At 37.2% G+C, this 22,038-nt stretch overlaps 1 protein-coding gene and 1 long non-coding RNA gene across 17 annotated transcripts in view; one reads left to right on the plus strand and one right to left on the minus strand.

Moving 5' to 3' along the window:
- The window catches only part of LOC143648382 (uncharacterized), a 239,889-nt gene that overhangs the window by 48,489 nt on the left and 169,362 nt on the right, over positions 1-22,038 (minus strand). For 8 of the 16 annotated variants that reach the window (XR_013158519.1, XR_013158518.1, XR_013158520.1 and 5 more), the window contains one exon: positions 16,803-16,879. The exons of 2 other annotated variants lie outside the window; for them this stretch is intronic. Coding sequence is in view for 5 of the 14 variants with exons in the window: in XM_077118321.1 (XP_076974436.1) it covers positions 16,803-16,879 (77 nt within the window). In the remaining 9 variants the exon portion in view is untranslated. Of the gene's footprint in view, positions 1-12,751; positions 12,870-13,519; positions 15,971-16,795; positions 16,880-22,038 lie in introns of those variants that run through there. 6 more of the 16 variants (XR_013158512.1, XR_013158517.1, XR_013158515.1 and 3 more) reach the window with 4 other exon arrangements.
- Positions 11,013-15,246, plus strand: LOC143648383 (uncharacterized). The gene is made up of 3 exons (XR_013158526.1): positions 11,013-11,076; positions 13,249-13,305; positions 14,948-15,246. It is a non-coding gene; the product is annotated as an uncharacterized LOC143648383 (long non-coding RNA).

Consider the following 22,038-nt stretch of genomic DNA (forward strand, 5'->3'; position numbering starts at 1 on the left):
TGGAATTTTAATGAGATTTGGTTGAATCTATGAAGTGTTTGAGTATAACTGACATCTAATAGTAATATTTAGTCTTCCAATCCTTGAAAGTAGACTGCCCTTCCTTTGATTTAGGTCTTCCTTGATTTCTTTTAGTGGTGATTTATAGTTTTTATCCTATATACAGAAAATCCTGAAAAATCCACAACAAAGCTTCTAGAACCAATAAATGAATCCCATTTGATTTCAGTCTATCATTCTTTTGATGTGCTATTGGATTCAGTTGCCCAGTATATTGTTGCGAATTTTTGCAACTATATTCATAAGAGCTATTGGTCTCTGATTTCCTTTTCTTGTGGTATCTTTATCTGGCTTTGAAATGAGGGTGATGTTGGCCTTGGAGAATGAATTAGGGAGTATTCCTTCCTCTTCAAATTTTTGGAGGAATTTGAGCAGGATTGTTGCTCATTCCTATTGGAATCTTTGGTAAATTTCCACTGCGAGGCCATCTTCTTGTAGACTTTTGTTGAGAAATTTTTTATTATTGTTTAAATCTCTATACTAAAGATTGTTTTTTTGAGATCTTTTATTTCTTCATGACTCAGTGTATATAGTTTGTGTTTTTCTAGGAATTTGCATATTTCATCTAGGTTATATAACTTGTTGGCATACAGTCGTTCACAGTTTCTTCATATAGTCCTTTTTATCCAGTGGAGACAATAGTAATATACCCACTTCCATTCCTGATTTTATTCATTCATGTCCACTCTTTTTTCTTCTTCTTCTTCTTCAGTCTTACTAAAGGTTTATCAATTTTATTGATTTTTTTCAAAGAACAAATTCTTGGATTTGATGACGCTATTGTTATTTTTAAATCAACTATTTCATTTATCACTAGTCTAGTATTTCTTATTTCTTTCCTTCTGCTCACTTTAAAATTAGTTTTCTCTTCTTCTTTTAGTTTTTCCAGTTTAGACATTAGGTCTCTGATTTGAAATCTTTATTCTTTTTTAATGTAAGCATTTAGAGCTATAAACTTCCCTCTTAGCACTGCCTTTCCTGCATTCCTCAAATTTTGGTATGCTGTATTTTCATTTTCTTTCATCTCAAGATTATTTCCTAAGTTTCCTAGTGTGCCAGTTTGAAACTGTTGTGTATCCCAGAAAAGCCATGTTCTTTAAACCTCATTCAATATTATGGGTGGGATCTTTTTGACTAAGTTGTTTCCATGGAGATGAGAGCCATCCAGTTGTGGGTGGGACCTTTTTATTAGGTGGTTTCCATGGAGATTTTTCTCTACTCATTCAAGGTGGGCCTCTTTACATTAGAGTCCTTTAAGAAGGAAACATTTAGGAAAAAGCTTCAGAGTCCACTTAGTCAGAGACCTCTGGAAATGCAGAAAGAAAATGCCCCAGTGAGAGGCCATTCAAAGAAGCTGGGAAAGAAAGCTAGCAGATGTCACCATGTGCCTTCTTGGCTGACAGAGAAATCCCAAACCCATGGCCTTTCTTGACTCAAGGTATCTTTTTCTGGATGCCTTAGTTTGGACATTTTTTAGCCTTAAAAATATAAACTTGCGTGATAGTTAGGTTCAGGTGTCAACTTGGCCAGGTAATGGTGTCTAGTTCTGTGCTATGGACTTGAATAATTAGCATGTGAATTTCATCTATGGCTGATGACATCTGCAGTTGGCTAAGGGGAGTACCTTCCACAATGAGTGACATTTAATTTAATTAGCTTGTGTTAGTTAGATTCAGTTGTCAACTTGGCCAGGTGAGCATACCTAGTTTTGTTGCTGCGGACATGAGCCAATGGTACATGAACCTCATCTGTTGCTCATTACATCTGCAGTTGGCTAGGAGGCATGTCTGCTATGAGTGACGTTTTACTTAATTGGCTGGTGCTTAAATGAGAGAGTGCAACGTAGCACAGCCTAAGCAGCTCGGCATTCCTCATCTCAGCACTCGCAGCTCAGCCCAGGCCTTTGGAGATGCAGAAAGAAGCCACCCTGGGGAAAGTTGTTGGAACCCAGGGGCCTGGAGAGAAGACCAGCAGAGACCATCTTGTGCCTCCCACGTAAGAAAGAACCTCAGTGGAAAGTAGCTGCCTTCCCTCTAAAGAACTAACAAAATAAATCCCCTTTTATTGAAAGTCAATCTGTCTCTGGTGTGTTGCATTCTGGCAGCTAGCAAACTAGAACAAGCTGGAAGCTTAAAAGAAAGAGGTCAGAAGGGAGCTCAATAAAGCACAACCCATGCAGTTCAACATACCTCATCTCAGCACTTCAAGCTCAGCCCAGACTTGGCAGAAACAGAAGGTAATCACCTTGGGGAAAACTGTTGGAACCCATAAGCCAGGAGAGAAGACCAACAGACTTTGCTGTGTGCCTTCCCATATGACAGAGAAACTCAAATGGAAGATAGCTGCCTTTCCTCTGAAGAACTATAAATTTTTAACTAAATAAATCCCCTTATTTTTTTAAAAGCCAATCCATCTCTGGTGTGCTGCATTCTGGCAGCTTTAGCAAACTAAAACAACTTGCAACTTAATAAATTCCCTTTTTAAAAGCCATTCCATTAATACCAAAGGAAGAAAGTTTTATTATGTTCAGAACCTAGGTTTTCTGTAGCACATAATTTAACTCAACCTATCTGGATGGGTCATTTAAACAACTCAAACACAGGGAGCCCAGAATAAAAATAAAGGCCTTTAATCCTATATAACTTAATGTAATGCCTGGATATATCCCAGAGTATATTAAGAAGATAATCGAAAAGTATTGACAAAGTTCCTCAAGGGACAGGAGAAAAATTATGGAATTGTTAAAACTTTACCACCAGGAAAACCCCAGATACTGTGCCAAATATTAGGGACACCCAAATCAGTAGGCTAAGCCTTTGATCTTGAGGCTTGTTCTTGTGAAGCTTATGTATGTAGCAGATAAGCTTAGCTTACTCATAGGTTTGCCTAAGAGTCACCTCCAGATGACTTCTTTTGTTGCTCAGATGTGGCCTTTCTCTCTCTCTAAGCCCAACTCTGCAAGTGAAATCATTGCCCTCCCCTCTACATGGTACATGACATCCAGGGATGAAAGTCTCCCTGGCGTCATGATGGATGACCTCCAGGGATGAGTCTGGCCCTGCACTGTGGGATCAAAAATGCAATCCTGACTAAAAGGGGGAAACAAAGTATAACAAATAAGGTATCAGTGGCTGAAAGAATTCAAATAGAGCTAAGAGACTACACTGGAGGTCACTCTTATGCGTGTTTCAGTTAGACATTGCTACATATCATAACTTGCCAACCCCCAACCAAAACCATTCCTGTCAATCCTAAAGAATACCTAGGGCATGATATAAGATTCTACAAGTGCTTTCATGCACTAGGGTAACATTTCAAAACCTACAAACTCCAGATGAGTCCCTGGACCAAATAAGTCCTGAAATGCAGAGGGACAAGCCTTCATAACATCAACTTATTCCATACCCCTATCCCATATGATCAATAGCCCCTTTCAACTTGCAAAAACTAGAATGGTAATAGCCCAAATACCCCTAAAGAGTGGGGAAAAGATCAAAGGTGATGGTGGAGTTATACAGAGAAGCTCAAGTTTAACAAATGAGTATGACTGCTGAATTATTATACTGGTATTTCTTTTAACCTCCAGTACTTTAGAGCAGCTAGAAATAAAAACCTAAAATTATGGAATTCTAACCCATACCAAACTTGGAAATCTGCTCTATAACTAATTGCTATGATATACTTTGAAATTTATTGTTTTTATGTATATATGTTATTTAAAGAGAAGGAGGAGTATAACAGAGAAGATAGGATTTACCAAATGAGTATGACTGCTGAATCATTATATTGATATTTCTGTTGGTCTCCAGTGTCTTGGAGCAGCTAGAAGAAAAAATGAAAAATCATGGAACTGTAATCCATGCCAAACTTTAAAATCTGTTTTATAATGACTTGTTAAAATATTCTTGGAAATTTATTGCTTTCTTATATATATGATTTATTTCACAATAAAAAAATATTAAGGTAAAAAAAGGAAGTCTAGCCTTTAAAATAGGCATGGACTCAATTTTTATAATTAAACAAGAAATTGGTAAAGGAGTCTATCCTAGAAATTTTTGAATATGTTTAATATTTTTGAGACTCACTAGAGTCTTTCCTAGATTTATGGTAATGCTTGGTCATTATCAAAAATTAGGAAAATATAGAAAAGTATACAGAGGAAATAGAATTTATCTTTAATTCCACAGCATAGAGAGTACCACTGTTAACATTTTGGTACCTATCTTTTCAGGTTTTTGGTCATTATTTTTCCTTTTGCATGCCAAAATTTTTAAATTATGCATTAAATGTTTTACATGACCATTCACTACCCAGATAGAAAATCAAATTCTGTCCTCAAAACACTTTAAAATGATCAGTGAAATCCAAATAGGTTCTGTGGCCTGGTCAATACCAATGTCAGTTTCCTAGATTTGATATTGTAATGTAGTTATTTAAGATAAGTTACCATTGCAGAAAATAGTAAAGAGTACCTGGGGCTCTCTATGTTATTTTTGCAACTTCTTGGTGGGTCTTAAATTATTTCAAAATCAAAAGTCAAATCAGGGTGGGCCACGGTGGCTCAGCAGGCAAGAATGCTTGCCTGCCATGCCAGAGGACCCGGGTTCATTTCCCGGTGCCTGCCCATGTAAAAAAAAAAAAAAAAAAGTCAAATCATCTAGCTATACTTAGGTGGCTATATGAGTGCTCCTTTTCTTAGGAAATACACATGGAAGTGTTAAGTGTTAGAGAAATGTGTGTATACAATCTCCTCTCAGATGTTTAGAAAATAGACAGGCGGACAGAATTTTATTCTCTCTAAATAGAGTGGTTGGTTGGATGGATGGATGGATAGTTGGATGGATGGATGGAAGTTTGAATAAGCAGACACACAGATATCGAGGTAGATACATAGAAGGACAGACTGGTAGATAAAGAGATGGATGGATGGATAGATAGATGATAGATAGATAGATAAATAGAATGATAAATGATATTATAATTTGTGGAAAATATTCTAAAAGTTGGTAAATCTGGGTGTATGAATGGTGTCTATTTTGGAGTTCTATGTATTTTTTTTTGTACTATTTTTTTAAACCTTCCAGTGAAGTTGAAGTTATTTCAAAATAAGAAGATTAAAAAAAAAAAAGCCATTCCATTTCTGGTATATTGCATTCTGGCAGCCTTAACAAACTAAAACACCTCAGCATTCTTGCCTGCTAAGCCACCGTGGCCCACCCTGATTTGACTTTTGATTTTGAAATAATTTAAGACCCACCAAGAAGTTGCAAAAATAACATAGAGAGCCCCAGGTACTCTTTGCCATTTTCTGCAATGGTAACTTATCTTACATAACTACATTACAATATCAAATCTAGGAAACTGACATTGGTATTGACCAGGCCACAGAACCTATTTGGATTTCACTGATCATTTTAAAGTGTTCTGAGGACAGAATTTGATTTTCTATCTGGGTAGTCAATGGTCATGTAAAACATTCAATGCATAATTCAATGCATAATTGAACAACCTCCCTAATTCATTGGTTGTTCGAGTGTTTGTTTAATTTCCACCTATTTGTGAGTTTTCCATTTCTCTGTCTGTTATTTATTCTAGCTTCATTCCCCTGTAGTCATGGAAGATACATTGTATGATTTCAATATTTTGAATTTACTGAGAATTGTTTTTTTACCTAAGATACGGTCTATCCTGGACAATGCATATTCTGTTGTTGGTTGAAATGTTCTATATACTTCTTTTAGATCCAGTTGGTTTAGACAATTGTTCAAGTCTTATAGTTCCTCACTGATCTTCTGTCCAGATATTGTACCCATTATTGAAAGTGGTGTATTAAAGTCTCCTACTATTAATGTAGAACTGTCAATTTCTTCTTTCAAATCTCTCAATATTTGCTTATTTTGGGGCTCTGCTGTTAGGTGCATATAATTGTTACGTGTTCTTCTTGAATTTGATTTAAAGTGTATTTCATCTGACATTAGTATAGCTACCCAAGCTCTCTTTTGATTACTATTTGCATGGTACATTGTTTCATTTTTAAACTACTCTTGACTTTGAATTTGAGATGAGTCTCTAGAATACAGCATAGAATTGGATCATGCTTTTTTTTATCATTCTGCCAATCTTGACCTTTTAACTGGAGAGTTTATTCCATTTACTTTTAAAGTCATTTCTGATAGTACAGGACTTTCTTCTGTTATTTTGCTATTTAGTCTCTATAAATCTGTTAACATTTTTGTCCCTCAATTCTTGCATTAATGCCTATACTCGTATTTATTCTTTGTTTTGTATTGAGTTTTGTTCTTTTCTAACAGGATACATTATTCATATATTTTCCTTATGGTTACCATAGGGTTAAAATTTAACATCCTAAATATATTAAATCTTATTTGATTTGATACCAACTTGACTTCAATAGCATACACAGACACTGTTCCTATATCTCTCTGTTCTTCCAACTTGTTTTGTACTTATTACAAATTATATCATTGCACAGTTTATGCCATAGATTTATCATAATTTTTGTGCATCTGCCTTTTAGCGCCTGTAGGAAGTGAGAAGTGGAATTACATACCAAAGGATATACAATAGTACTGGCATTTATAATTACCCAAATGGTTACCTGTACTGGATGACTTTATTTCTTTATGCTACTTTGTTATGCAATGTCTAGTGTCCTTTCCTTTCAGTCTGAAGAATTCCTTTTTGCATGGCTTGTGGGGCAGGTCTAGTGGCGATATACTCCCTCAGCTTTTGTTTACTTGGGAATGTCTTAATCTCTCATTTTAAAAAAAATAAGTCTCACTGGATATAAAATTCTTAGCTGACTATTGTTTTCTTTCAATGTTTTAAGCATTTCATCCCACTGTTTCTTGACTTCATGGTTTCTGATGAGAAATTGGCCCTTAATTTTATCAGGGCTCCCTCATACATAACATGTGTTGCTTTTCTCTTCCAGTTTGCAGAACTCTGTCCTTGTCCTTTATGTTTGACAGTTTGATCAGTATGAGGTGAGGCATACTTTTCTTTGAGTTTATACTCTTTGTTTTTTTCTAGGCTTCTTAGATGTGCATATTCATGTCTTTTGCTAAGTCAGGGAAGTTTTCTGTCATCATTTCTTTGAATATTCTTTCTGCCTCTTTCTTCTCTTTCTGGTACTCCAATAATGTATATACTGAAGTGCTTTATGATATGCGAGCAGTTTCTTAGGCTCTTTTCACATTTTGTCATTATTTTTTCTTTCTGGTCCTCAGCCGGACTTATCTACTGGGAATTTTTCATTTCAGTTGTTATGATCTTCAACTCCAGCAGTTCTCTTTAGTTCCTTTTGATAATTTCTATCTCTTTATTGAGATTCTCATATTGTTCATCCATTGTTTTCCTTATATCCTTCAGTTTTCTCCCTGTATTTCCTTCATCTCCTTGAGCATTTCAAAAATCATTTTTAAAAAGTTTTGCTTGGTATGTCCATAGTCATTTGTATTTTCTTGATTTTTAGCCTCTTCCTTTTTAATGGGGCATCATTTCCTGTTTCTTTATTCCTCTTGTAAATTTTTGTTGCACATTGTACATTTTAATATTTTAAAATGTTAATTCTGGAATTTATTCTCTAGGACATGTGTTTCCTGAGCTTATGACCAGCTGTTGATATGACAGAGATTTTCTTGTGTGTCAGCCCGCCTATCAGGAAGGTTTTCCCAAAGGTAATGCAAAGTACAGTGTCCTCTTTGTTCTTAATGAGCCTGTGTCTTATCCTGGACTTGTGCTTGCTAGTGGCTTAGGGGTTTCTCTCTACTTTCCAGAAATAGACCTTCTCTCTCTTCTGGGCATTCTACTGCTGGACTTAAAGATGGTAAGCCTTTGCCCTGTGCAGCCCACCTCAGCTGTTACTTACACTGCTTTTGTTGTGTCAAGCTGCTTTTGCTTGGTGGCAAATTCCAGGATGGGTGGCATGCCATAGAGGAGCTTCTTGAGTCAGTTTTTCCCAGCCAAAACAATGCAAATAAAGTGAATGCCAGAGAGCAGCAAATGCCCTGGTGAAGGCACAGGGGAGGGGCCAAGAAGTATACCAGAAGTTTCTTCTATGGCTCCTCAAAGCTGTGTTTTCTTGACCTGCTAACAAATGCAGCCTTCAAACTGTCCTCACAGCTCTGAGGAAGTGCACCATTTTTAAATCTCATCCACCATCTTCATCCAGGGCAGGCTAGAAAAATGGCCCACCCCCAGAGCCAGTCCCTAGTAATTTGAAGTCACTAATCAAAAGCTATGATCAGTGATTGAATTGTGTCCACTCGAGATCTTGAGGAAGTGGTTTTATGTGTGTTTCTGCCCTGGGTCCCACTGCTGCTCACCACAAGCCTGGGGGATGGGAAATGTAACTGCCCTGTGGAGAGAACAGTTTGCTGGTGTTTACCAGCCTCTTCCTCCCACTCTTCCCTGAAGGTGGTACAGTGTTCCAGTAGACTCTATGGTCTCAAAATAGTTGATGCAGACAGTTCCTGCCTGTTTAATAGCTGTTCTGGTGGAAGGACTGATTCCTGGCGCTTCTTTTCCACAATATTGCCACAATCTTTTCACAGCAAATTATTATTATTTTACACTTCATAAAAATTCTTTTCTCAGGAATTGCTTTAAGAATATGTACCTCTAAAATGCAATAAAGGTCATAAATAAGAGCTTGAAATATTCCTTGTATTTTTGTCATCCTTGTACATGAACTTCTCCCAGTCAGAGGTATACACATTGCCTCAAGGGGAATTGACATCTTTATTGTAGGATTACAAATAGTTAAGCCAGTCATTATTCTCTTTTTAAAAACTTCCAGAATGGTCTCTTAAGGCCCTTATCAAAAGTAAGTAGATTTAATTCACATGGTCTGATTTTGCAAAAGTTAAGATTTATTAAGAGCAGAGAAGCTCTTGAATAATAAAGAAGACACATATTTATACATAGGAATAGCTGATATAAACAAATAGAAAGGCCCAGAAGACTGCTGACCATGGGGCTTAGATGAAGGAGACACAGGTTAGCTAGAGAAAGGAGAGTGGAATGGAGCATGACTATGAATGTGGTAGAGACTAGATTTAAGAGGAAAGACCTGAGATACTTAAAGGAGATAAAGTTTTCAAACCAATATCTACAGTATCTGTAGCCATTCAAGAGAGTTTAGCAGATGGGCTGATATCCAAGTTGGTTATTCTATATTCTACTCATTGTTGTCAAAGGAGAGCCTGCATGACATTGAAGAACTATGCTCATATTTATCTGAGTTGATTGAATTCTATCTGAACTTTCTGACATCGTCACTTGTAAGCTCCTGAAACAGATGGTGTGCACTTTGCTAAACACAAGGTAATTGATAGTGGTGTGTATGATGAAGTCTTCAGCATTTTATTTGAATGGGACTGGATGGTGCGAAACTCACCCCATCACATAAGCATTTTAAGGATACCTCTGATGGTGCATTGTTTCCAAAAATGAATAGGTTATAAAGTAATTTTAATGTGGTAGATGCAATTCATGATTATTTCTATGTAAGTCTGGGGACTCAGGAGTTTTAAAAGGGTACAGATGTTGACAGTAATTAAAAAGGTTTACTTTCAGTATCTACATACTACTCAATAGGAGACAATAAAATTAGTTGAGTATCTGCTATTGATGCACACATTGGACTTGTTTCACTAACTCAGGATATTTCTCAAACTGAGTCTTATCAGCTTCTAAAATTCTTCCAACAAAATAAGCATAAATTTAAAAAGCAACCTAATGACAAAAAAAAAAAAAAGAATTAACAACCTTTCTCTCCACAGTGCATTTTATTTTTGGAGAAGAATTTTATTTTCTTTTTGAGAGTGTCATTGAATACCTAATGATGCACTGAGATGCAAAAGAAGGGAAAATAATGAAGATTGCTACTGCAAAACTAGAAAAATTTTCCAGTCCCCCCCATCCACCCACAGAAGAAGTCACAGTTTTGCCTAGGTCTGTGTGAGCATTCTAGGTTCAAATTGGAACACTAAACTACTTTGTCCCTTAACTCCCAGTATGCTAAGAAACCAATTATGTTAAATAATATTGCCTGAAGGGAATAAATGTGCTGCTGGAGAGAGATCAATGTAATAACATGGAATCTTAAAGGCCAATATTTATTTTTAGAAAGTACACAATTTTTAAAACTGTAAAATTGTTGAATACTATTTTTTCAAAACATAAATGCAACTATTAATATTTTTAAATAATACTTGGACTGTGAAACTTTGGTGGAGGGCTGATGAAAACTAGAGCAGGACAACAATAAAGTATAAATACTGAATATTTACTGAAATAATATTTCAAGGAAAATATAAAGCTCTTATCATATCTATCCAAAGGGACTTATTTAACTGACTACAATCTTTAATATAACTATGAATCAGATGGATTAGATAGTCATTCCTTTCATTTCACACACATACACTGCAAGATGCTGCACATTTCTCTGACTCACATAAATAATTAATTGTCTTTTGTACCTAGATGAGGCTTTATTGTACAATCCCTCAATCAAAATGGAAGTGTCAAATGGAAAACTATATCCCCAGGCAAGAAAGGGTGTATTTTAGAAGATATGGGATTTAACACAAAATTATTATTACAAAATAAGAAAAAAAAGATTAAAATATATATTAGTAAAATTATATCTAAGTAACTTAGCATTAACAAGTGATCCCTCCGAAAATAATGAGCTATTTAAAGCATATGTGCAAAACTTACCTCAGGCACATTGCTTCAAAGGACCAGAGAAAGCTTGATCTGGTCAGGGCAGTGTCCCTATAGTGAAAGCTCTGGGTTCTATTTCACACTATGCCATTGGAATCGGTGTGCGGATTTGAGCCTCCTGATGAGTCTGTTGGTGGCAAGCACTTCCCATTCAACCCTTCTCAATATTCATACACCCAATCTATGTCATAATGAGCCCACGTAAAGCCAGAAACATAAATACTTTAATAGTACAGATTTCAGCAGGGAATATCCTACCAGGTATGATCTATTTCTTAAATTTTCTTTCTGTCAAGAACAACAGAACATTTCTGGAGAGAATGAAGTATTTCTTGGACTCTTAGAGGAACTCTTTAATTGATGGACACACATATATACCCCCTCCCTGCCTATTCTCTCCACTGGCTGCCTTCCTCTGTAACCCCAAATAGGTGCTGTGCTGATCTAAATTGGTCACATAAGAGGATACACATGGAGTCTTGCTTCCAAGAGTTTAAAATTTCAAAAGAAATTAATAATGGTCTTGAGGTTTACTTTTGGTTATTTTTTGCCCGTGAAATTTAGAGATTTAAGACAATGTCTGTTCTTCCTAAGAGTCAGCAGGTTGAATGCTCTGTTATGCTCAGGGCTCTTCAGAAGAGATCAGCCACATCTGACTCAGACACTGAGGAAAAGTCTCTCAATCTTTTGTACCCCTTTCTGCCACCCAAGGGATGAGAGGCCTAAATTGTAATATCCCTGCCCAGGTATTAGGTGGGAAGTAAAATGAAGCAAGTAGACCTTTCAGCCTCATAGGTTTCAGGCCATTTGATATACATTGCTTACGTAAAGGACTGCTCTACTTCTAAGTCCAGGTAAATCCATCAAAGGTCTGCATTGAAATTTAGGTCCAAAGTCCTGGGTGGTAGCAATGCTTAACTTTTCCTTGATTTTCCTCCTCTGTGCAAGTATTTCTTGGAGTTTTCCTTGGTGGAAATGGTAGTAAAGATCTAGATGTGGATACTCTAGGCCTTTTGGCCAAATACCATCTTAATAGTAAAAAGTCAGTCATTTGAATACCATTTTATGTGACTCTGTTGCTATTAAAAGTACAGACTCCACAGGCAACATCTGGGAAAATATTTATAAATCTTCTAGGAGTTATGGGTTGAGTCTACAATTGTCCTTGCAGCACAGTGAGTAAATATATATTAAGTAATTTCTGCCTGAATGGAGAACCACTCCTTGTTCACAACTTTTACAGAGAGTATAGTCTGTCAAGAGCACAGTTTTGGCTAAGAGCATGAGACCAAACACCATACCCGTGTTCAGGTTAGGAACAGGCCATGTACAAGCCTAATCATCAATATCAGAATTCACTTATCACAGGTTCTAGAAGTCAAATGCCCTCTGTAAACCTAAGATGATTTCCAGAGGGCCTTGTGAGAACTATATAGGACAAGGATATTAATGGATTTTCAGAATAATTTGAACTCCTTAAGGGATCCTCAGACCTCTCTTTACCTTTTTTAAAAAATATTTTTATTGAGACATCTTCACGCATATACAGTCCATCCAAAGTATACAATCAATGAATCACAATATCACACATGGTTTTGTATTCATCACCATGGTCATTTTTAGAACATTTGCATCACTCTAGAAAAAAATTAAAAGAACGAAGAAAAAACTCATATATCCCATACCTCTTACCTCTCCTTCTCATTGACCACTAGTTCAATCTACCCAATTTTTTTTACCCCTTATTCCCTGCTAATATTTATTAATATTTTGTCCTTATTTTTTTACTGATCTGTCAATACTCTGGATAAAGGAAGCATCAAATATAAGGTTTTCACAGTCACACTGTCACATTGTAAAAGCTATATAGTTATACAATCACCTTCAAGAAGCAAGGTTACTGGAATACAGTTAAACAGTTTCAAGTTCTCTTTACCTTCTAAGAAACAGTGACTCAAAGATAACATAAGTCCCATGTTCTCCCTTTACACCTGGTCTAATTCAATAGCCTACAGCAGCAGAACTGTAGAGGAATCTTCTTCACTAGATGTGATCTGAAGAAAGAAAGAAATGTTTCTCCTATCAAAAGAAACATAGCATGACCCCCAATTATACCCACCCAAATGCATCCTAAGAAGGAAGAGGAATTTACAGAGCAGTTAACAGAATTGCCCCCATATAGCTTCTAAATTGCTCCCTTCCATCTCAAGCTGAGTATTAAGGTCAACCTCCAGAGAAAAATGCTTTCAGAGTTGTTCTGGCAACTGGTGATAAGGAATGCCTTTCCTTTCTCTATGAAATACCCAGGGAGAAGAATTTCCTTAGTCCACATGGTTTATAAATAGTGTTAACCATGGAGAGTTTCACCTAAAGTAATAATCTGTCTCTAGAATAATAATCACATCATTTTATACTTTCTTCTTTCTTCCTAAGGAGTTCAATATATCATGTCAAATAAATCACCCAAGAGAGAACACAATCAACTGTCAGGTAAGCCCTTCTGGAAGTAGAAGGAGAAAACATGTAGGGACTTGTTTAGCGTCATGATCCGTGGAACATTGAGGGCAACTCTGCAGGCACATAGAGATATTGCCCTGAGATCCTTTAGAGGATCCTATGAGCCTGTTTGAGAATCATTTGTCAAGAGTGCCTTTCTCCTCCTCCTCCTCCTCCTCCTCCTCCATCATTATCATCATCCACATGAAACATTAGTATCAACCATTGAGTGACTCTCTATCCCCTTGTATAAGAAATTTTGATTGAATACAGAAAGACAAAGAAATTCCTTACCAAGTAACTTTTAAAGCCAGGAAATAAAATGTAAATTTGTTCAACAAGTCTCAACATCTGCTTTAGAAATTTAAGTTGCCTTCTAGGAACACGATAGCATCCTTTCATCTCTTTTATCAGCTTACTTTTCATTTCATAACAACAACCTGGAGCTTTTTGTGTCATTCTACATATCACTGCAAGGAAGTTATCCTTCCCTTTTCCTATGCTCCCCTCCTATTGCCTCCAACATCATCTGTAGTGTATGAGTAGCATCCTGTAGATTGATCTGAAACATACTATTCCATCCGTGCTATTCAATCCATACTAATCACAATGGATACACATAGATTCCAACATGTTTTACACTTTGTCATGCATATGCCATCTTACTAAACACGTGTGATGAAGGAAAAGGTAAATGGTCCTTTAGTAGCACTCAGGTACAAGCAAACAACAATTACTGTCCTTTGTTCCCTTGCATTCTGGCTGACACAAGTCATTATTATATGGGTAAATTAATACTCCACAGAGTGATAAAATACACTGATATCATTTGGAAAATGTACAATCATAAGTCAGTTCACCATACCTTCTGCTTTACTATTAAACACTAAACCTTTGGAAGCGAAGGCTTTTGGGCTGCTTTGATGTATACTCCCTCTGTTTTAATCCCCTAGGCCAATCATTCTAATGAAATGTTTCAAATGAGCAAAAGACTTGTGAAACCAGTACCTATGTTACCGCCAGAATGATTATTGTGCCCAGTTTTAATATCCACTAACTCTTAAAGTCAATTGATAAAGATTCAACTTCTAAAAGCAGGTGAGAACCTATATATTACACCCACAGGTAAATAAGATTTTGTATTATTCAAAGGAGACAATTTCTGAGAATTCATTGTGCACCCTACCCTGCATCAAGCAATGTACTCTACAAGGATACTGAAATTCTGTACTTATTTAGGAAGCCCAAAACAGTGTGATCAGCCCTAAATCTTGCTCTTCTGTTCAGCTTTTTGTCAATTCAGTGATATCCGAACAGTTTCTGAGGTGATACTTGAAGGAAAAAATAGAGAAAGCAAAACTCTTTGCTTGAATTGCTCTCACGGTTGAGCTCATATGATATAAATAGTCATGATCCTAAGGCTGTGTATTTTAATATATTATGATGTTGAAATGCTCATGTCTATACTAAGGCTCATAGGACTGGAATATGAAGTGGTTCCGGTAGAAAAATGAGAGAAATGGCACAGTGTTTTGCTGCTTTTAAATAAGCCAGTTAAATAGCTCAGTCTGAAAGGCTGCGTCTGTGTCAGTGTGAGCTAATCCTGCCCTCTCCTTCCTCGCTCCCCCGTCTCCAGGGAAATGAATCACACCTGGTCGCTGCCCCTGATATGATGCTTGATATTCTGAATTCCCATCAGCCCCACACAGCTAGGATGATGTCAGCACAGTTGACATTGTTAGATCCCTGCCCTGCTTACATCAACTCCCTGTCGCTCGGGCGTCAAATGAGTGTGGCGAAGGGGAGGAGGCATCATCTTAGCAACCAAGCCCACATATCTAGGATCCAGAACTGACATCTGGCACTTTGCTTTGGGGATTTCCAGCACTTCCCAGAATTTCAACCAGATTGGAACACCGTTGCTCTGAGTTAAAAATAAATTACTTATTTTCTCATCACAATGTGTGTGCTTTTACAACATTTCAGATAAAAAAAATGTTTATTGCCAAACACTTTTCACCAAAGTCCTCATCTATATTTCCCTGATTCCTCTGGGATATCCTTTATAGACATTTTTTTTTTTTGTAGAAATATCCAACAATATTTCCTTTGGTTCAAAATAGGAAAAGTAAAATTAGAAGCTTCTTGTCATCTCTCTACCTCAAGTCAAAGATATGTGTATGATAAACAAGTAAATTATTTGGAAAATAAAGATCATGTGCTAATTAATATAATATTCTCATTATATGACTCCACATAAAGTGTGGTAGTGTTTTGGGGTCTCAAATGAGAGATTTATACCCATTTAAGAGAAAATATAAAACACAATAAGTTCAGACAATTGCAACCTATATATTCAGTCATACATTCCTTATCTGGGGCATGGGGGGAGGAGTTAGGGCAGTGACTTCAAGAAAGAGACCTAAGAACAATTTGTGGAAAGTGTTGTTCTACAGGGTCGTGCCATGCCATCATTCCACAGCTGTCAGAAGCCTTAACAATGGAAATTTAAAGTCCACCTTCCCAGAGCAAACTTTCCAAGTTATTGTAGATATCTCAGCTACTTCACGTAGATGTCCCCAGCTGATTGACAGCTCTCCTACTTCTCACTTCTTCATGCTAAAAATATTTCTGTTATTGAATCCTTGTCTCCATGAACCTTAGAGTCAAATGGGAGAGTTCGGTAAGTAATCAGACAATGGCAATACTATGTGATAAGTACTCTCATAAGACATAAATACAGGGTGCTGAGAGCATGGCAGGCCAGTGCCCCATTGAATCTGTAGCCCAGACACTGGGAGAAGTCCTCAGGGATAGCTTCCTGGAAAACTCATAGTCCTTTACTTTATGATGATACAAATGATTACTTAAATTCTGACACTTTTTCCATCATGTGCTACTTCTAAGAATCTTAATAAGCAACCCCATTCAGTCCAGACAGTTCATTTATCTCCTAACATGCCAAGTTACCCTGAGTGCCTGCATTCCACAAAATGAGAAGCTGGGATTTTATTTGATTGTCTATAGAAGATGTGCTGGTTTGAAACCGTGGACCCCAGAAAAGCCATGTTCTTTTAACCTTATTCAATATTGTTGGATGGGATCGCTTTATTGTTTCCATGGAGATGTGACCCACCCAATTGTGGGTGGTAAATTTTGATTAAGTGGTTTCCATGGAAATGTGTCTCCACCCATTCAAGGTGGGGCTGCTTACTGCAGACCTTTAAGAGGGAACCATTTTGGAATAAGCTTTAGTAAGCTTGCAACTTAATAAATTTCCTTTTAAAAGCTGTTCCATTTCTGGTATATTACATTCCAGCAGCTTACAAACTAAAGCAGAAGGGATGATAAGTGCCCAGAAAGTGCTCTCTTCAAATCTCAAGATCAGAAAGGGATGAGGGCTGGTGGTTGGGGAATATTTGGCACATTGTAATTTCCCAGTAGATTACTCAACACACTGTATTGTAACTGCTTATTTACTTACCCCTCACCTTAAAGAGACTGAACTGTTTGACAGGATAATTTTTCTATCTTGCTTGCCATCTGTATGCCTAGTGTGAACCAGGACCTGAAACAGAGTAGGTGCTCAATAAATACTTTCATATTTTACAAAATTTGTATTTCTTCACATCTCCTGATTTAATCCTAGTTTTATCCAATATTTAGTTTAGATCTTTAGAATGATGGTTCCTAACCATTTTCATACATTGGCCCACTTAGAAAGTGCTAATATTTGTAAGACACACTGGGGTGAGTGGGGGAGGCTGCTCCATGCTGCAGGCTCTTATCCCCAGGCCTGTCTGACTCCCTTATCTTCACCCTTCTCACTCCATCCCCACCTTCATCCTAAGTTTTGGGGGTTGGTATCAGGATAAATCTAAATCTCATTTGAGGTTTATTTCTTAGGAATCTCCTCTCTTTTAAAATAAAAAACAGATTAATTTTTCCACTTTGTTTCTGTACCCCAGCTTTCCTTTCCAATGTTTTTCAATGTTTTAAAACTTTCAATTAAAAAAATTTTTCTCTTTAAATTGCACTATTCAACTCACTTAAAATGTTCATAATTGTTACTAGAACTATATGTAGCATAATTAATGGATTGCTGAGATGCACTATTTTGTCCAGACATCATGGAAAGCACTTTGCTTCCCCTCTTGGAAAGTATAGATTTGTCAATAAATGTTCATTAACCCTACCCTCAACCCCAGCTCACATTTACTGCCAGCAGTATTTGCTATCCAGATGGGTCCCTAACATTCCACACATTATGAAAATCTCAAGCATTTCAGAACACATCTCTACTTGACTTCTTTGTCATAAGCACAGATTCATACACTTTTCCATTCTCACTCCTGCCTTAAATTTTTAATAAAATGTGATTGATTAACATTTAAATGCAAACAAAAAAGCCTTGGTCAACATGCACTTATACTGATCAATGCATCTAAGAAATGCAAAGCTCTATTCCCTAGAAGATGGAACATTATTTTGGATTGACAGATTTTCTTAGTATGCCTCGCATTAGATTATCACTTTTCTTATGATGTGTTTTCACAGTACAGCCCAGAATATGACATGACTTTAATGGTCTTTTTCTTTTGCTCATTTTATTGTTTGCTTTTTTCCTTCTCTCACCCATCTTCTATGTGTTCATTCTCACCTCCATTTTAGACTCTTAATTTAGAATCCCATTTCTCATTCTTGGAAAAATAAAATGAATGCAAGGTAATGACACTATCTCACTGGAGTGAACACAAAGCAGAAACTACCAACTAAAGGGGCCCAATAATAGAATAACTGAGAATGCTGTGATGATCCCAGCAAAAATGGTCAGGAACATGACCTAAAAACTAAGTTGATCATTTTAATACCTTGAAGAAACAATGCATAATTGTGAAACAGCAGTTTGGAGCTTGTATTTCAGCTGCCTCACCACTGTCATTTCAACCCCTGTCATAATATCTGGCACATAAAGGGCCTTCAAATCACTCCAAACTACTACCTTCATCTAAGTCATTAAGTGATGCCATTCCCTGCCAACAAGTTGGTTATTAGAGGGGTAATATGGATAAGTAAAAAAGGTAATTACCATATTTTCTAGTACACTGAGATCAGGGATTAAGGGGTTAGGAAAGATTCTCTGGAAGAATTAATATTCATATTGAAAAGCTTTTAAAGATGGAAGGAGGTTGTGGGGAGATGGAAGAGTAGGATGCTCCAGGAATCAGTCCCTCAACAAAACAACTATTGAACTAGTAGGAACACTCTGAATCAACTATTTTGAAACCCCAGAGTCCAGTGGACTGGTAAATTGGGGTAAATACTGGTGGGCTCCACCCTCCCTTCAGTGTTATGATTTCCCATCCCCCAGCTTTGTGGTGGTTAGTGGTGGGGACTGCAGCTCAGGTCCTAGTACAGCTTGCTGATGCTGTATTACTCCATTTACAGTTTACAGGAATGTGACTGAATGTCATCTCTACTCCCTTTGAAACAAACTACAGTCCCCTCTCTTATGTGATTTAAAGCAAGTTTTCCTTTGCCCCAAGCTGTTTTGACTTGATTATTTCTCACACTGTTCCAGCTCTCTAAAGCTGCTTATCTGTCCCCTAGGACAAACTCTGGGATGGTGAGTTCTCAAGCCCCTTTGGCAGGGTGTGGTTTCCTCGCTGATCATTGCTTTTGAGTAGACACTTCAGACTGCTGGGAGCTTTGAAGGTGGCCATTATTCCAATCTCCTTTGGGCAGAGGTGGCAGAGGAATCTTAGAGACAGTGGTCAAAACTCAGAGAATAGCTAAAGGGCCTTATTAACTGGGCAAATACAGAACCAAAGCTCCTGGTACTTTTGTTGACCCCTCCCCCACCCAATCTACAACATGGGGTAGAGTCAGCTTGTGCTCTCAGTGTGGGTCCCTGGCCCTGTTCCAGAGAGAACAGAACTAGGGTGCATGTATGTCAGTGCCAGTGTATCAGATGGAAGTCTGAGAGACTGAGCCAGGAATGTGGTATTGGACTCACCATCTCAGAGTTTGTCCTAGGGGTCAGAGAAGCAGCTTGAGAGAGCTGAAACAGTGTGAGAAACAATCAAGTCAAAACAGCTTGGGGCAAAGGAAAACTCACTTTAAATCACACAAGAGAGGGAACTGTAGTCTGTTTCAAAGGGAGTAGAGATGACATTCAGTCAAATTCCTGTAAACTGTAAATGGAGTAATTCCTAGAGCCCCTAGGAAACCTAAGCACAGGAAAAGAAGGATGCATAGATAAAACATAAAACAGAGAAGACCCTGAACTTTGCATTTGTCTCAGGCTGATCTTGATAGGAGGGCTAAACTCTCACTAGCCAAAGCAAAGTCAATTTGCGGAGAGTAAAAGTTGCTTTTTGCTTTTGATTAAGTGCTATCACATCACTACCTAGATACAGACTTAAAGAACAGAAAATTCAGGGACTAAATCTAGAGTTAACATTTTAAGATTTTAAAATATTAAATACAGTGTTCAACAAAAGATTACAAGGCAAACAAAGAAACAGGCAATGGTGCCACATCCAAAGAAACAAAATAAAAATCTAGAGGCCCTCAACCAAAAGAATCAGACTTTGGACTTATTGGACAAAGAATTTAAAAAATGATCATCAGAATGCTCAAGTAGATAAAAGAAAACCCTTAGAAATAACTAAGGAATATGGGGGGGGGGGTGGGGGAAATGAATGAACAACATGGGAATGTCTTTGAGATTCTCGGTTGGAATAAGCAAGAATACTGAAGTTGAAGAACACAACAACTGAAGTGAAACATTCCCAAGAGGGTTTCAATAGAAGATTAGAATTGGCAGAAGAAAGAATCAGTTAACTGAAGAAAAGACTATTGAAATGATTCCATCTGAGGAGCATAAATGAAAAAGAATAAAAAAGAGTAAACTGAACCTAGGAGACCTGTGGGACACCATCAAGCCTACCAATATATGCAGAAAGAAAAAAGAGAGAGAAAGGGACAGGAGGAATATTTGAAGAAATAATGGCAGAAAGCTTCCGAAATTTAACAGAAGACATGAATATACACATTCAAGAAGCCCAAGGAACATGAAATAGGATAAACACAAAGAGAGCCACACCCATGACCATATTCATCCAGCTAACAAATTGAAAGGAAAATGAGAAGGTTCTATAAGCTGCATGAGATAAGCAATGAGTTATGCTTTGAGTTATGTTAATAAGTACAAGTGGAATCCCAATAAGACTATGTGTTGATTTCTCATCAGAAACCATGGAGGCAAAAAGGTGGTGGGAAGAGATATTTAAAGTGCTGAAAGAAAACAATTTCCAACCAAGATTTTAATATCTATCAAGACTTTCTTTCAAAAATGAGGGAGGGTGGACAATGGTGGCTCAGTGGCAGAGTTCTCACCTGCCATGCTGGAGAGTTGGGTTTAATTCCCAGTGCATGCCCATACAAATAAAAAAGGGGGGGGGGGAGAGATTAAGGTATTCCCAGATTAAACAAACAAACAAAAAAGCTAAGGAAGTTCATTACCACTAGACCTGGCCCTACAAGCCATGCCAAAGGGAGTTCTTCAGACTGAAAACAAAGTACTCTAGATAGTAGACCAAAGTTGCATAAAGAAGTAAAAACCTCCAGTCAAAAGCCACAAATGCATGGAAAGGATTAAAAAGCATGACCTAACTATAGGCTATCTGTGAGACACTCACCTTAAATCCAAAGACACAAATGGGTTAGAAGTGAAAGGTGGGAAAAAAATATACACCGCTCAAGTAGTAGCCAAAAGAGAACTAGGACAACCATGCTAATGTCAGACAAAATAGACTTTAAGAGAAAAAACAGTTATGGTTCAAATAGACTTGAGAGACCATTCTGGAGGCTACACTTGAATAAGCTTCAGCTAGATATTGTTATTTACCATGTTTTGCCAAACCCTAATCAAAACCATTCCTGCCAACCCTAAAGAATACCTAAGGCTCTAACTGAAATTCTACAAAAGTTTCACACACTATGATTACTTTCCAGAAACCTACATCCTCCAGGTGGGTTCTTAGGCCAGGTAAGTCCTGAAACCCAAAGGGGAGAGCCTTTCCAAGAACATCAACTAATTCTATCCCCTTATCCCATATGATTGGTAGACCTTTCCAACATGAAAAACTTAGAATGGGGATAGTCCAAATATCCCTAAAAATTGGGAGAAAGATCAAAGCAGAAGGAAGAATTATAACAAAGAAGAAAGGATTAAACAGATGAGTATGTCTGCTGAATCATTAAATCAATATTTCTTTTAGTCTCCAATATCTTGGAGTAGCTAGAAGGAAAAACCTAAAATTGTGGAATTCTAACCATATCAAACTCTGAAATCTGTTGTATCACCACTTGTTACAATGTACTTTGAAATACATTGCTTTTGTATATACATTATATTTCACATTAAAAGAAAACAGTTATGAGGGACAAAGCCAGTCATTATATACTGATAAAGAGGTCAATACAACAACATGAAATAATTATAAATATATATGTACTGTTCTAGTTTGCTAGCTGCCGGAATGCAATATACCAGGAACAGAATGGCTTTTTAAAAGGGAAATTTAATAAGTTGCTAGTTTGCAGTTCTAAGGTTAAGAAAATGTCCCAATTAAAACAAGTCTATAGAAATGTCCATTCAAAGCCATCCAGAGAAAGATACCTCGGTTCAAGAAGGCTGATGACGTGCAGAGTTTCTCTCTC

This window comes from Tamandua tetradactyla, chromosome 10 (assembly GCF_023851605.1).
Source record: "Tamandua tetradactyla isolate mTamTet1 chromosome 10, mTamTet1.pri, whole genome shotgun sequence".
NCBI lineage: Eukaryota > Metazoa > Chordata > Mammalia > Pilosa > Myrmecophagidae > Tamandua > Tamandua tetradactyla.